The 16131-nt window shown below is 34.6% G+C and overlaps 1 protein-coding gene across 1 annotated transcript in view; it reads right to left on the reverse strand.

Annotated features, from left to right (window-relative positions):
- Nucleotides 1–513: 513 nt before the first annotated feature.
- Nucleotides 514–16131, reverse strand: part of LOC108363773 (serine/threonine-protein kinase RIO3-like) — a 54636-nt gene continuing 39018 nt past the window's right edge. The window contains exon 3 of the mRNA XM_017617241.1: nucleotides 514–953. Coding sequence (XP_017472730.1) covers nucleotides 603–953 — 351 coding nt within the window. The 3' untranslated portion in view covers nucleotides 514–602. The remainder of the gene's footprint in view (nucleotides 954–16131) is intronic.

Raw genomic sequence — 16131 nt, forward strand, 5'->3', positions numbered from 1 at the left:
CCGGTTTTGAAGAGACTTATGCGTGTTGTGGCAAATAAAATCCTAACAATAGAGTCACTTTTTAACTCAAATCTTTATACTCCAATTACGTAGTCAATATGTGTTAAACATGTGTTATATTGGTGCATCAGTTCTCTTTATATCGGTATTGCAGAAAAACTTCCTATAATTTAAAAAAAAAAAATTGATTTTACTCCCAAGGAGGAATGGCCCCCAAGCTCACCTGACTTGGCTAGTACATTTTCTTCCAGGCACATTTATGGGTGCCTCCGGAGCTTTGAAATTTCCCACGTATTTTATATGAAAGAAATGCATATTTTCCTAGAATTTCTATAAAATCTTTAAAAACAATTTTTTTTTTGATCGGATGGAGAATATTTCCCCTAACAAACTCTTCAAAAAAATAAAATTGTGATGCATATTTAACAAAATTAAATAAAAACTTGAGTTGCTCGTGCAAGATGCGGTTGCAAATTGTTACCAATAACCAGTTGAAAGCATTTTTGTGTTTTGTTTTTGTTGTAACAGTATATTGAATTTCAATTCGGTCAGACCAAAATACTAATAGTGTCGTTCCCTATTGTTTTGAGATGTTTTTACTCTTAAGACTTATTTTCTTGGCATGCACAGGGCACGTTAATATTTAAAGTTCCCATTGCCGATGTAGCCTGATCAGCAGTGGTCAGACATGAAGATTCCGCAGATTTCAGTGGTTCACGTTGCTGTCTTTCACATTGGGATTTTTCCCAAGCTAAGTCGAAAGGATAAACAAGATTCTTTAGTTCTTCTGGACACTCATCTTGACTCGGAGATGTAGCTACTGATATTGAAGCGCCACGTGTATGAATGCGCTCTAACATGGCAGCATTATGAGTCTTGGCATTTAAAGATGTAATATATTCAAAAAGTTGTTCCTTCGTATATATATTCGGCAAACCACGTGTTTCAAAGAACTGAAATAAAGTAAGAGAAAACATTACTTAAGAAACAAAAAATTTATTTTAAAACTAGCAAATAAATGGCGTGGTTTACTGCGCCTTTAAAGTATTTTTGAGTTGTTACTCCCTCTCACTACATCCAAAACTCTTAAGCTCTTCCCAGAATTGCAGCGAACGACGATAGAGCAGTCGACGGTTAACCGCTGTCAAAAATTAAAAAACAATATTAACTAACACCCAAATTAAAAAAAAATAAGACTTTAAATGCTTCATAAATTGAAATTGCTAATGGAAATCTCACTTATAAACCTCTTTAAATCTATTTATTTTTCATGAATGAGGCTATAAGAGCTTTGGATGTACTATGAAGTTAGAGGGAGTAACAAAATGCTTTGAAAGCGCAGCGAATCCCGCCGGATATTTGATATGTTGTAAATTCTTAATCATTAAAATTTTTTTAATGTTCGACTTTTCGATTGGTGGCAACTTTTCAAAGAGATGGTCTAGTGAATCCTTCTCAAAAACTTTTCATTTGGTTTTAATCTTGTAATATTTCATTTAATTTCGAAATTTTTTACTAGCTGAATAATCCCAACCTGAATAATTAATTAATCAATAATAATAATAATTTTTGATTAATCATAGAATTTCGCGATTAATTACATTTTCATTAATCAGAATCTAATTAATTTTATTAACCAGAAACCTGAATAAATGCTGCGATATATTCTTTTTTGTTATAGAAAAAATTTGTTACACGTACATATATGTATGTATTTTTTCATTTCAACGAGCAACATAGCAAGATGCTCGTTTGGCATTATATTTTTGTTAATTAGAAAAATATTGCATATTAAAAAAAATCATTTGCTTTGAAAGCAAACTCGAAAGAAATGAGCAAAGATACTCAGATTTCAATTAATTTTTTGCGAGTAAACAGTAATTACTCAGGATCTGAATCAACAGAATCAGATTAATAACGTTTTTCGATTAATCAAGATTATGATTAACTAAAAAATATTTCATCGGTTAATCGCACATCCCTAATTTAGATAGGGGACAACTCAATGGCAAATATTTCTTAATCGAAGATTTCTCAAATACCTTGCATTTGACACCCATATATATGTATGTGTACAGGGTGGCGACGAATAAATTTTACCTTAGTTTTTTTTTAATAAGGGTCCTTTACATAATTTTCAAAAAAAGTAGTTTATTCTTAATTTTGGTACAGATTTCACATTAATTTTACTAGTTGTCGTGTACGCGTTGGGAGCATAATTTATTTAGTTTAGTAGAAAAACTGTCCGTAACGGTTATATTTTTTGAGTATACATTTTTTAAGTAAGTTAAGATCGTTGCTGGCTGTGGAGTCCAAAATCAAGTGAGTTGTAAAATTCTTTAATTTGCTTTGTACGTACAAATTGCTAATTTGTTAATATATGTATAGTAGGGCGGGTAAATTTTTTTTTCGACATCGATCCTATCAGATTCGGATTCTACATGAAATTCTAAGAAAAAAAGCGCTTAACACCAAAACTCTAAAATCAATTTCGAGCCTGCGCAATTTTAAAAGAAAATATCTTTAATTAATGCTAAGTCCATAATCAGATTAATGTTTACTTAAAGTGTTAGGAATGTTTTTTTTTTTGTAACAAAGAGTTGTGCTCCGGAGTTTTGTGATATGAAAAATTCATTACTGATATCTATTTTTTATTTAAAGAACCGCAAGATGGCGCTTCAAAGCAAATCTACTATATATTTGTGGAAGTATGTATGTATGTATGAGCCAGGTTGCAGCCTAGACGGATGGACAGAATCGAATAAAATTTTGCCAAAATATTGCCATGACTCCTGGACCTATAATAGGGTAAAAAAATTGGAACTCGCCAAGGGGGGAGGGGGGCGGAAAGGGGATGGGGGATACCTCCCATAGAGAAAATTTTTAGTCAGCTCAACTTCGGAATTATAGTCACATGAACTCGAAATTTGAAATGCACAGTTAGCTATGGTAGGTGCTTCTGGAAAGATATATGCATATAAAGGAGTTTGTAAAAAGGGGCGTGGCACATCTCATTTATCAGCTATAACAGCAGGCAGTATTAGTGATCTCATTGTATTGCATTTTGAAGATTTGTTATAATTGATCAAGGTGAAATTCAAATAAATTATAGATGATATGAAGTTCACCGGGTCATCTTCTAGTCTTTAATATATACTACTTAAGTTAATATACGGATTAATATTTACTAAAGTGTTACGAACGTTATTTACGTTCTTGCCGTTATATATTTTTCATCCACTCGCTTATTCCTTACCGAAAATTTGAAATAAAAATTTAACAAGTTTTAACCGCTGATACAGTACAGGTAGCAGTTTAAAATGGGTAACTGGGTAAACTTAATAAAGAAAATATTTTCTCTGGTGAAATTAATAAGCCTGCCCGGATAACACAAAAGCTTAAGCTTAATAAACATTTAATGTTATAAAAGTTTTATAAAGCTCTACTTGTAATTAGGAAAAATGCCGAAAAAAATTATAAAATTGATTGATTGATTGATAAAAATAGAGAGGGAGTTATGGATATGACAATAGAAAGTAGAAAAAAGATACCAAGTGTTGAAAGCAAAGTTTTATTTACTTACAGTAACGGACAAAAGTATAGGCACAGTGAATTTTTCGCAATATAGGCAAAGTATTTTTTAGAAAAATTCCAAGTATGCAGTTTAATAATCCATTCATTTTAGTTTATCAAAGTGCAGGTTTGAAGTTGCTTGAAAATCTGAATATAAAATTGCAAATTAGTATGCAGATTTATTGAATTTTCCTGAGTTTTGCACAAAGTTTACACATTTGATTTTTATGTGTTTTGGTGTAGTATGAACTATGCTTTTATAAAAAATTATCGGAAATCAATTAAAAACTTTGCATATATGTAATGCGGAAATTTGCTGTGCCAAAACTTTTGTTCGACACTGTACATATAAAAAAATACATACAGTAACTTCTCCCGTTACAATAGTAAAAATATGTAATTTGCTTTGTAGTGCAATCTTGCGGTTCTTTAAATAGATATCAGAAATAGATTTTTCGTACCAATAAACTCCCAAGCACAAAAAAATATATCCGTAACACTTTATTAAATATTAATCTGCATATTTTATTAGTTCGTCGGAATATTTTTTTATGTATGTTACCGCATAACTTTGGACTACGTAATCCGTTTTCTATAATTCTTTTTTAAAGGAAAGGTGGTTCCTCAGAGGTAGTCTCCTACTAATTGAGTGCAGATCCGATAATTGGGCCACGAAGAAATTAACGGTACTCTTAAACGTATATGAGAATTGAAGTCGGTTTTGTTTTTTGTTTAAAATTTACTCCAGTGTAAACAGGTTCTATAAAAGAGTCGTAGGACATATTTTTTTTGTTAGTTCAATTGTGGGACATTTGTATGAACTGCTTCGGCAAATACTTCGGCTTTTGTTCTCTTTTTATATTGAGGCTAAGTGCATTGTTCGATGGGGTGATATCATTGCCAAACATGATAGTGCTTTGTTTGCCATCAATAAACACTAACTTGACGGAGTTACAGTATTCCACATTGATGCGAGCCTCAAAAGCTTTGAATAATAATTGCGAGTATGGCTTTTAGTTTTTACCGCTCAGGCCTATAGAAAGTATTTCTTAATCAATAATTTTTCAAATACTTATCGTTTGACACCTATATTATAATACAAACTTTATCTTATTAACTTAATTGAATTAAATTTTCGAAATTGGTGGCAACTCAACTCAAAAATATTTTCGGTAGTAAGCCTTCTTAAACATTTTTAATTTGATACCCATATTGCAATATTTATCTCACCAATTTAATTTAATTAAATTTTGAAACAGGTAGCAACCCCCCTCAAAAATATTTTCGCTTGTAAGCCTTCATAACCTCTTTCTTTTTACACCCATATTACAATATCTAATTTAAGTCATTAATTTACTTCTACTGAAATTTTTAAACAGGTGGCAACTCTCTATTTTTTTCAGGTTTTAACTATCCGGATATTATAAAAAACAAACCAAAAAAATAAAAATATTCAAATCGGTCAAGCCGTTTTCGAGTCTTAGCGAGGCTAACGGACAGCAATTCATTTTTATATATAAGATATCTTCTTTTAAAAATGCGCAGGCTCGAAATTNAAAAATGCGTAGGCTCGAAATTGACTTTCGAGCTATGATCTGGAGGATTTTTTTCCTAGAATTTTATGAAGAATCCGAATATGCTAGGAACAATGTCGAAAAAACGATCCATACAAATTGACCCGCCCTAATGTATATATATTATTAATTTGTATTTAGAGAATAAACCTCTCATCTCGCGATCAGACCGTAATACAACATTGGCGGCAGTGATGCCGTTTTGATACATATGTATCCAATTGGATAAATTTTCGCCTTGAATTTTGAGGGATACTTCGTTTTTTTCCTCAGTGCAAATTTGGATACTTTTTCCCATAAATATTCGTAAGTTGACGGAAATTTTGTTTAATTATGTACGAACTATTATAACGTTTTTAACAGTTGGCTGCTCATCCTCCAATCAAGAAATTTTCCTTTATTCTTGTCAGTTTGAAAAATAAATTTTTTAGCTACATAAACGTGCATTTAATAACGCCAAGTAGTTTGCAAATTTAAAAAAGTTTTCCGACCTGTAGTAGTTAACTGTAATGCGAAAAAATCAACTTTTACATCCTGAGCAACCCTTCTCTTGGCATTCAAAGGAAATTGACAACCATGCCGATGACTAATTTTCAACAATAATTTGACTACTACAATTAACTTATAACTTCTAAATTTTCAGTTATATGTCGCTAAGCGAGAATTCAAAGAAGCCGGAAATAGATATTTTTCTTGACGGCGGAATTTAGAGACAAATGCAAGTTTCTGAGAAATTTTTTAATTTCATAGATAGCTCCCAATCCACCAGTTTGATTGAAAAACATTGTAACCATAATAGCAGGAAATAACAATTTACTGAACTACATAAATGTAACAGGTCAAAATTAGTTTTGATAGACTAGGAAAAATTTGTGCATGTATTATTTGTGGCTATCTAAACGCAGTAATAAACATTGAACATGCGGAAACTTTGGCCCGTAGTTTTGGTCAGTATTTTTCCATTCTAAGAAACAGATCTGGGAAACAAAGGCCCGTAGTTATAGTCAAAGTTAGGTCGACACTAAAGTTAGTTGCAGCTTTTTTGACAGGTATCCCATTGGGAATTATGTCGAAAAGCTGCAATTAACTTTAGAGTCGACTTAATGTTGACTATAACTACGGGCCTTTGTTTCCAAAATCCGTGTCTAAGTATGGGAAAATACTGTTAATAAGTTTGTTAAGGGGCCGAGTTTCTCTTCCATAGATGTACTGTGTAAAAATGTCCGCTCTTTTCGGTGGATACATGTGGATACAATTTTCGATTTTTTATGCATACTGTAAAGGCTAAGGCAGTGGCAACACTGATTGGCGGTCTTTATTCAATTTTGGAGCCAGCTAGCAGCAAATCTCCACATTAATATCTGAGAGAAAAGCGCAAGCGGCACTGCAACTACAGGCTATTTTCTTCCATTTTAAGGCTTTTTACCCGCCACTTTGTCCAACATAAGGCTTAATACTCAGAAATCGAATAGAATCGGAACTGAATGCTAGGAGGGCCATTCATTCGACCAACCCTATACAGATTCTTCTTTTTTGTATTTTTTTATACAAACTAAGTCTTAGAAAAAGTATACCTTCAAAACACTAGCGTGCGGCATGTGCTTATCTCACAAAGTTTACACCGCTGGCAAATGCAAATAAGGATTGAAATTTCAAAACTAATTATATTTTAGTTTCAAATTAATTATGCCTTGTTCGTGTGGACAAAAAGTCGATCGCTTGCAATCTAAAGTGCAGTGCGCGAAATGTAATGAGCTCTTCTATTGCGATAGCTGTGCTGATGCACGCCGGGAGTCTATTCGTACGCCTCCACCGCCTTATGCTGATGGTGATCGGCCAGCCGACCACAAATTAGAGGCTGCTAAATCTACTGTTGCTACTGCTGCCAAGTCACAATCGGCTACCTCTGCCGACAACAAATCAAAAGCTGCTAAATCTACTGCTGCTACTGCTGCCAAGTCACAATCGGCTACCTCTGGTAAACTCAACGAGAATTCTAATAACAACAATCAACTAATATCGTTGGATTCGGATTTGAATGCAATTGTGTAATTACGCTCGGAGAATGTGCGTTTGCAAGAACTCATTGCGGCGCTGCATGAAAGCAATATTAATCTGGTAAACAAAGTGGAAAGCATGCATTCCGATCTCCTGTCTATGCAAAAAAAAGCTTTGCGAAAAAGATGGCATGATAAATCTGCTAACAACTGAGGTTAATGGCCTACGTTCTGCTGTTAGTGTTGCTTTGGAGAAGCTGGGTGAGGGTAAAGAAGCAATCGTTGAAATAAATTCATCTAATTCTACCCTCCCTCCTTCTTCGTTTGATCGTACTGATGGCTTTTCAACTGCTGCAGATAACGCTCTGTCAGCTGCTGCGTTTTCGCCTCAACTTAATAATGTACAAATTCCCAACAAACATTCGGCCGTCGGTAAAACCTTATTAACTCTGATAGCCCGAACACAATGGAAACGACGAGCTACAAACCACAGCTGTCAAATTATTTTAACACGTACTCTTATGTAGATAATTATTTTGGCGACGACCGGGCTACGCGACGGCTGTGGTTGTGGCCAGATTAGATCTATTTCTATTTTTCTGGCGACAGATAAGGTTCTTCCTCTTCTTTTATGTCAAACTCATACAAATTCCTTGATGTCGCTGCCGCGTTTAAAGAAATCATGTCGCCATCGACAAAGCGTTGTTTTCAATGTGTTCAGAACTTGATGCCTACAAAATTGCCTGCGTTGCCTACTACAAGTGACGGTGTGGGTGTAGCTGCTGCTGCTGATGCCGTCGGTAAAACCTTATTAACTCTCATGCCTACAAAATTGCCTGCGTTGCCTACTACAAGTGACGGTGTGGGTGTAGCTGCTGCTGCTGATGCCGTCGGTAAAACCTTATTAACTCTCATGCCTACAAAATTGCCTGCGTTGCCTACTACAAGTGACGGTGTGGGTGTAGCTGCTGCTGCTGATGCCGTCGGTAAAACCTTATTAACTCTCATGCCTACAAAATTGCCTGTGTTGCGTACTACAAGTGATGGTGTGGGTGTGGCTGCTGCTGCTGATGATCTTCGACTGAACAATCAGCACTCTCTCAACAATTACTCGGCCTCTGGCGAAATTTCATCGTCCCCTTTGCCTATGCTGTCCGCTGAGCAGTTCTCTACGTTGCCCAGTTCAAGTGTTGGTATCAGTGTTGCCGTTTTAGCCCTTTGGTGGCTAAATTTAGCTACCACATACTTTTTTCGGCCACATAAATTTAAAATTGCCCTAGCCCTTTTTTTAACCCTTTTTAGAATTTATTCATACTTGGCATGAAAAAGTTGTATATGCTTAATTTGTTTTTTTTTTGCATTCATGTAAGAGATGAATTTTTAAACTAAAAAAGATTGATATATATACATATATGTATTGTATGTTCCTTACGCTTTTATAAATACATACTGTAAAAGTATTGGGGCTGCTAACTTATCTTTTAACAATTTAACTATAGTTTACAATATATAAGTTCACGGCCCTTAATATGCTAAGTTTGTTAAATGACCCATGAAGTCGATTGACCGTGTATGTTCTTGTGGTGTGATTGTACCAGCATGCTGGTGTCGTTAGTGGTGAAATTAGCTCAATTTTCTAAGTTAAAAGTATTTTGGCGGAAATTTCTTGCACTATATGAGTCAAAGCCGTGTTTGTGGAAGATTACGTTCACGATATCGCAGTTGTGAATTACAAAAAAAAAACAATGTTTAACAAAATGCTAGAAAAATTATGAAATTTCGGCTCTAATCATTTCGATCTTTTCTCGACCTCATTTGTAAAGAAATAAATATTGTACCAGCATGCTGGTAAGTTATATGCTTCGAGCCTGATGGTACAATCACTTGATGGAATCAGCAAGCTGGTGTCGTATATTTCCCCTTTTATACAAAAAGGTTTTTGGTTGGATAAAATATTAGCTTTTTTTCCAGAGTTCATTGTTTTTATATACCATTACTTATTGAAAATGTTTACGTGTATACTTATATATGTATATGTAACTAAAAAATTGTAGCTACCATTTTTAGCCACAACGACTTTTTTTAGCTCTTTTTTAGCCCTTTTTTTAAAGGAATTTGGCTACCACTAAAAATTATGCGCGGCAACACTGGTTGGTATGTGTGTGGGTAATAATACAGTCGCTCATGAGAGCATTTTGTTGGGAAGCTCTGGCCTTCGTTCGGACTCGTCTAATGTGAAGATGACAACTAGTGCTGCTTCACAGCCCGATGCACAAAAATACAATTGGGTCAATGTTACACGTAGGAAAGGCAATAGTGTTGGCTCTAACACAAATGCGGAATTGAAATTTGCCGCGCAGATAAGGTGGATTCATCTCTCTTCTTTTATGCCGTCGGTAACTACAGATTATGTGAAAGCGTACATTGAAAACCACACTGGAATTAAAAAGAGCTCTTTATTTTGCCACTCACTAATTAAGAAAGGAACCTCAGCTAGTAGCTTGAAATACATCAACTTCAAGCTTGGAGTCGAGGAAACCTCAATTGATAAGCTGTTGAATCCTGAGATTTGGCCCACCAATGTCACTGTACGCCCTTTTCGGTTTTTTCAGCGTAAAAAATCCCAAGCAACACAATCATAGTGCAAATCATTCTGCTGCGCATCTGTGCAAAAAATCATTGGGCATATACTATCAAAATATCTCTGGTATGCGAACGAAGTCGGAAGCGGTATATAGGTTGAGCTCGCATCTGGATTTTAATATTTTCATTTTGATCGAAACCTGGCTGAACCCGAACTTTTTTAACCACGAATTCTTCGATCCAAATTTGTTTGATGTTTTCCGCAAAGATAGAGGTCCCATCAAATCCGGTTGCAATAGGGGTGGTGGTGTTCTTATTGCTGTACATCGGAGTTTTCGTGCTTCTTTAGTTAAGCTTGCTCATTGTGACAGCCTACTAGACCAAATCTGTGAATGTCTACATAGTGCATCAAGGAAGTTTCATATTGCAGCTTCATATATACCGCCTAACAGAAATGAATACATTTATAAATCGCATGTAAATAATGTGCTTGCTCTACAGACTAAAATCGGGGATAGTCAGCTTCAATGCTAACACCTTCAAATATTAACAGTATAGTAGAATTATATCTAATTGATAATTTCCTTGGTATTGAATTATCGCAGATAAATAATATCTTTAATAGTTTGAATCATATTTTAGATTTAGTTTTTATCTCTCAAAACATTAAGTCTATATTATGTGAATGTCTTTTGCCTATTTCGCCAGCTAGTTGCCACCATGCCTCCTTGAGTATTAATCTAGGAACGTACGAGTTTTTTAGCACCTCTCCAGGAAGCAATAATATCCAGTTTAATTATAACAAATGTAACTTTGCAGTACTAAATGGGTTTTTTGACAATATTGACTGGAATTGTCTTTTTGCGGATTTTGAGGCTGAAAAATGCTTTGACATTTTTAAATCTAAAGTCCATGGTCTATGTAAAATAAACATTCCTGCATACTCATCTAAAACTTATAAGCAGCCTTGGTATACAAAGGAGCTGAAGCACTTGTTAAACCAAAAAAATAGATTCTATAAGAAATACAAGGCTTCAAATATTCCACATTATTTTGCCACGTACAAGCAGCATTTGGATAGTTTTAATGGACAGAAAGCTATACAAGTCGTACATTAACATCCATGAGTCGAACATTAAAAGAAATCCTAAGGTTTTTTGGAAATTCATCAAGCAAAAAAGATCCAGTTCAAATATTCCGACGTCAGTTTTCTTTAAGGATCGGGCTGCTAAGTCTTTGGAGGAAGCTGCAAATTTATTTGCTGATTTTTTTAGTTCGAATTATGTCACCAATTCTAATTCACCTCATGTTGAAGACTTTCTTGCCACAAACTCATACTTGTCTCTGGGTAATTTGTCCCTCACAACTAATGATGTCGAACAAGGAATCTTAGCTCTGAAACTCTCAATGCTAACGGATGCCGACGGTTTGTCACTTACTTCTTTAAAATTCACGGAACCAGTTCCATCCTATAGCTCACGGTGCATGCTCATAGACTTGTCATCCTTGAATAACAGAAGGGCATTTTTGTCTTGCTCTTTTGTGACTAGTGTTATAGGTGGGTTTGTTGACTGCCCTGCACTTCTGAGTAGGATAAATTTTAATGTTTTAATGTTAGCTTAGCCTTCCTAGTCAGTAAGAATTTTGTATTCATTGGCTAATAAATAATAAATAATTAATTAATAAAATAAAAGTAAGATAGAGTAAGTTAGGGTAATGTGATATGGGTGGGTAAAGTGATATACCAGCATATTTTCTAGACTATGCATGTCGTTACAAGAATATTTTTGCGAATACAACAGCAACGATTAAAAACTATTGCTGGAAGGCAGCGCGTGTTTCTGAACGCATAGTTGACTATCAGTGGGCAAAGGCCTTTTCAACTGTGCGGTCGCAAATATTTTAGTGCGCGCTGCGAAAAAAGATTAGTGAGAAATTTACGTAGATTTTGAATGTCTAATACTTTATTTTGGTTCTTCGTGAATATATTTAATTACAATTCATGTAGTTTTTTATATCTTTTAGTGTGCTTCTATGAAAAACATATTTTTGGCATAAAATAGAGTTTGGCTAATGTGATATAGTCAAAGTGGTTTAATGTGATATGGTATATCACATTAAACACGCAGTATATCACATTTAACAAATAGCTTATCCTGTAAATACAAGTAAGGGCAAATAAATTTTTATCTATAGGCCATGCCGAAGAAGGCGAAATTCGTAAGTGGGATGCAGAAAACATGAAAAAAGCCATCCAGGATGTTAGAGGCGAGAAGATGGGAATACTTTTGGCTTCAAAAACGTATGGTGTTCCATTAAGCTAACTATTTGTAGAACAAATTTTGAAATGCATGATGCTTTTCGTTGCCTATGCCAGGACTTTAATAAGCATTACGACTATTTTGACACCTCCGACTCACTTTTTACCATTAAAAAAACCTTACTTGAGATTTTGAATAAATAAAAAGAAAAACTGTATTTCTGTTCAGTTTATGAGGAAAACGGGGTCGACTTGCATACTTTCCTGACTGCGCCACGGTTGTGTTGAGCGTTTGTAAATCTAACTTTGAAATGCATGATGTTTTACGGTGTTTATGCCAAGATTTTAACAAACATTATGATTGCTTCGACATACCTGAATCGCTTCTTTCTAACTAAATAAATTAATATATATCTTTAACCGGGACGAAAAATTACACAATATCTATTGCTGCTTAGTACAATTGTAATCGGCTTCGCTGCCATGAAAAATTTCATTACACCAAGGGAGATCTCACCACCGCCTAAGCTGAAACAGAGTACCAGCTCCAGAGGTAAACGATCAAAAGCAACAGTACTAACAACATCATCATACAAAGCATCTTTGGAGGAAAGCATCAAAAATATTGAAAAGCGTAAAAAGAGACAAAGTGTAAAAGATGCACAAAAACCGGCTAAAATGGTGAAAGTACAACGGCTAAACAAAGCTAGGGAAAGTTCGTCAAGCGAATCGGAAAAAAGTTTGCTTCTACCCAGTTCAGAGGAGAAATATTGGGCAGAAACTCCACCTAGTAAGGATATTGTTTGCGCTTTTTGCAGCAAATCCTTTGAGGCGGATGAGGAAGCCAAAATGTGGATACCATGCTTGCATGCGACTTAGTATGGGCGTATAGCAAATGTTTGCCTAAACGTCAAGCAATATTTGTTTGCGAGTTTTGCGACTAAATTTGGAAATACATACAGTGACGAACAAAAGTATTGCCACAGTGAATTTTTCGCAATATATGCAAAGTTTTTTATTCCAATTTATTCTCGATAATTTTTTATAAAAATATAGTTAATTTTACAAAACTCAGGAAAATTCATTAAATTTGCACACTAATTTGCAACTTTTTATTCAGATCTTTTAGAACAATTCTAAGTATGCAGTTTTTAGTCCATTCAATTTTAGTCAAGCTTGTTAATTAATCCGGCCTTACTTGAGACCCCCTCTGATTCCACAGACGATACAGGAACGCAAAGGTATTTAGTATTATATAGGTATATAAAGCAGACAATATTGAGGAATCGTAACGGTAAGCAAATTAATCAAACCTTCTTCATTCACTTTAATGAACAGTTGAAGATCCTTGATTAACGTTTGTATAAACATTTTTCTGCAATAAAGCTTGTCCAGAGTTCGGCGATTATTAATAATTAATCCGTCCTTACTTGAGACTTCCTCTGATTCCTCAGACGATACTGGAACGCAAAGGTATTTAGTATTATATAGGTATATAAAGCAGACAATATTGAGGAATCGTAACGGTAAGCAAATTAATCAAACCTTCTTCATTCACTTTAATGAACGGTTGAAGATCCTTGATTAACGTTGAATAAACTGCTTGAACTATTCCTTTTACATCGACTTTCATTGCCATATACATATTTATGTATGAATGTAAACTGAGGAAGTGCTAAAGGTAAAACGTAAGTATTCAAAAGAAACTGTAAAACGAAATTTAAAGTATGTAATTGTATACACAATATAATTTTAACACAAGATCTTAATATTTTAAAAGTAAATATACTTGTAATTTTTATCACACCAAAAGGTTTGTGCAACAGATCTTGTGGTGCCGTATGATGATGAAGATAACAATGTAAGAGCCGCGGTTTTATGTAGTTTGTCTTTTCCCTTTTGACGCCAAGTTTTATTAGCAGCGTTACAAATCGTTTCAGATTAGATAGATAGATTTAAATGTTTTTTTTTTTAACAAAGAATATTCTAGAAATGGGCGTGGCTATATTAAAACCAAAGTTCAAAAATTTAGACTTTATTGTGGATTTCGCCAGAATATCTATATGGATTGAAAAAGTAGTGGAACAAATGTCGTTAACGAAGCGATATTCTGTCGAAATCCGCAATAAAATCCGCGTTTTGCTAACTTTAGTCCTGCAATTGCCACGCCCATTTCTAGGGGTTTGTCGCCTTACAGAACAATCATGCCGTACAAATATTATTAGGTAGGTATTCTATCGGAATCCGCAATAAAATTTTACTGTTTGTTTACTACCTTACTAAATATATCTCATCATAAGTTTTCGAAAATAAATTACAAAAAATTATTGATTCTCACAAAATAAACCATCTCGTCATAAAGAAAAATATTTTAAAAATAGTTCTTGAAAAACCCCCATTTTTTTAACCACGTTTTTTATACAGAATTAAACACGGATTACGATGGTATAATCTTTAATCCCTAATTTACTGGTCTTCACTATGGAAATCAACTTCAAAAAGTTCAGCTGTTAATAGCTAAGTTAGCTTTAGGACAATCTTGACGATCTTATATAGAGAAATGTTAAGCCCGTCTCTTTAGCTTCAAAACGACGTGAAGGTGAAGTCTCTACGGTGCTTATAGTACGCTATATATAAGTGAGTTTATAAAAGGGGGCGTGGCACTTACCATAGGCGTGGAAATTTTTGTCAGCTAAAACTTCGGACCCATAGTCACATGAACTTCATATTTGGTATGCAGGCATACCTATGATAGGTGCTTATAGTAGCATATATATAAATTAGTTTGTAAAAGGGGGCGGGACGCATCCCATATTCGGGGAAATTTTTCTCAGCTATAACTTCGGAGCCCTGTCAAATGAAATTGTAATTTAGTATGCGGACATATGTATCTATGGTAGGTGCTTATAGGAGGGTACATGTAAATGAGACTGTAAAAAGGGGCGTGGAAATTTTTAGCAGTTTTACCTTCGGAACCACTAGTCACATGAACTTGAAATTTCCCTGAAACTTAACTAATTTAAAAGTTATTTATAAACTACTTTATTTTCAATTATAACTAATTGAAATTCTCACTATTTTACCTGCAACGAACTCATTTATTTGACATGGCGATGTCCTAGGAAGCAGTCAATTACCTTTTCCTGCATGTATTTTCAACTAATTTAAAATGCATTTGGATTAAACAACTTTTAGGTCAGTCGTTTGAATTCGCTTTCGTTCTGCACTTCACGGATGCTTTTTCATAATCAAGAAAACCTGAATAAATTAAATATTTCGCCTAATGAGATTTGAACATGGACACTCATGGCCGCAACCAATTGTAGCAAACAGCTTTGCGCGCTCAGCTACAGCCATACATGTAAATGTGATTTCAAATGTTCAGTTGAATTGTGTGCAAGCAGCAAGTCGACTGTCCGACTCTGCATTTAATTCCAACTACTTTAAAATGATTTGCGTTTAAAAAACTTCAAAGTATGTTTCTTTTGAAAACGCTGCGTTCTGCACTTCACAGATGCTTTTTCATACTTCCAAGAAGACGCAAATTGTTTCTTTGAGTAAAAAAAGTATCGAAATTCGAAACATTTACTCATTGCACTTGTTTTAAAGTAGTCCTTCAATTAGCTGATTTAAAAAAAAAAAATCAATTGCTTCCGTCAGGGTTGGTGTGCAGACATACCTATAGTAGGTGTTTATAGTANTTTGCGTTTAAAAAACTTCAAAGTATGTTTCTTTTGAAAACGCTGCGTTCTGCACTTCACAGATGCTTTTTCATACTTCCAAGAAGACGCAAATTGTTTCTTTGAGTAAAAAAAGTATCGAAATTCGAAACATTTACTCATTGCACTTGTTTTAAAGTAGTCCTTCAATTAGCTGATTTAAAAAAAAAAAATCAATTGCTTCCGTCAGGGTTGGTGTGCAGACATACCTATAGTAGGTGTTTATAGTAGGGCATATATAAATTGGCTTGTAAAAGGGGGCGTGGCACATCCCATATTCGGGGAAATTTTTATCAGCTATAACTGCGGAGCAGAATGTCACATGAACTTGAAATTTGGTATGCATACATATCTATGGTAGGTGCTTATAGTAAGGTATATATACAGCGTGGCGACGAATAACTGTTACCCCGGTTTTTTTGAGA

The sequence above is a fragment of the Rhagoletis zephyria genome, unplaced genomic scaffold, assembly GCF_001687245.7.
Source record: "Rhagoletis zephyria isolate East Lansing unplaced genomic scaffold, Rhagoletis_zephyria_1.1 Rzeph_scaffold_01370, whole genome shotgun sequence".
NCBI lineage: Eukaryota > Metazoa > Arthropoda > Insecta > Diptera > Tephritidae > Rhagoletis > Rhagoletis zephyria.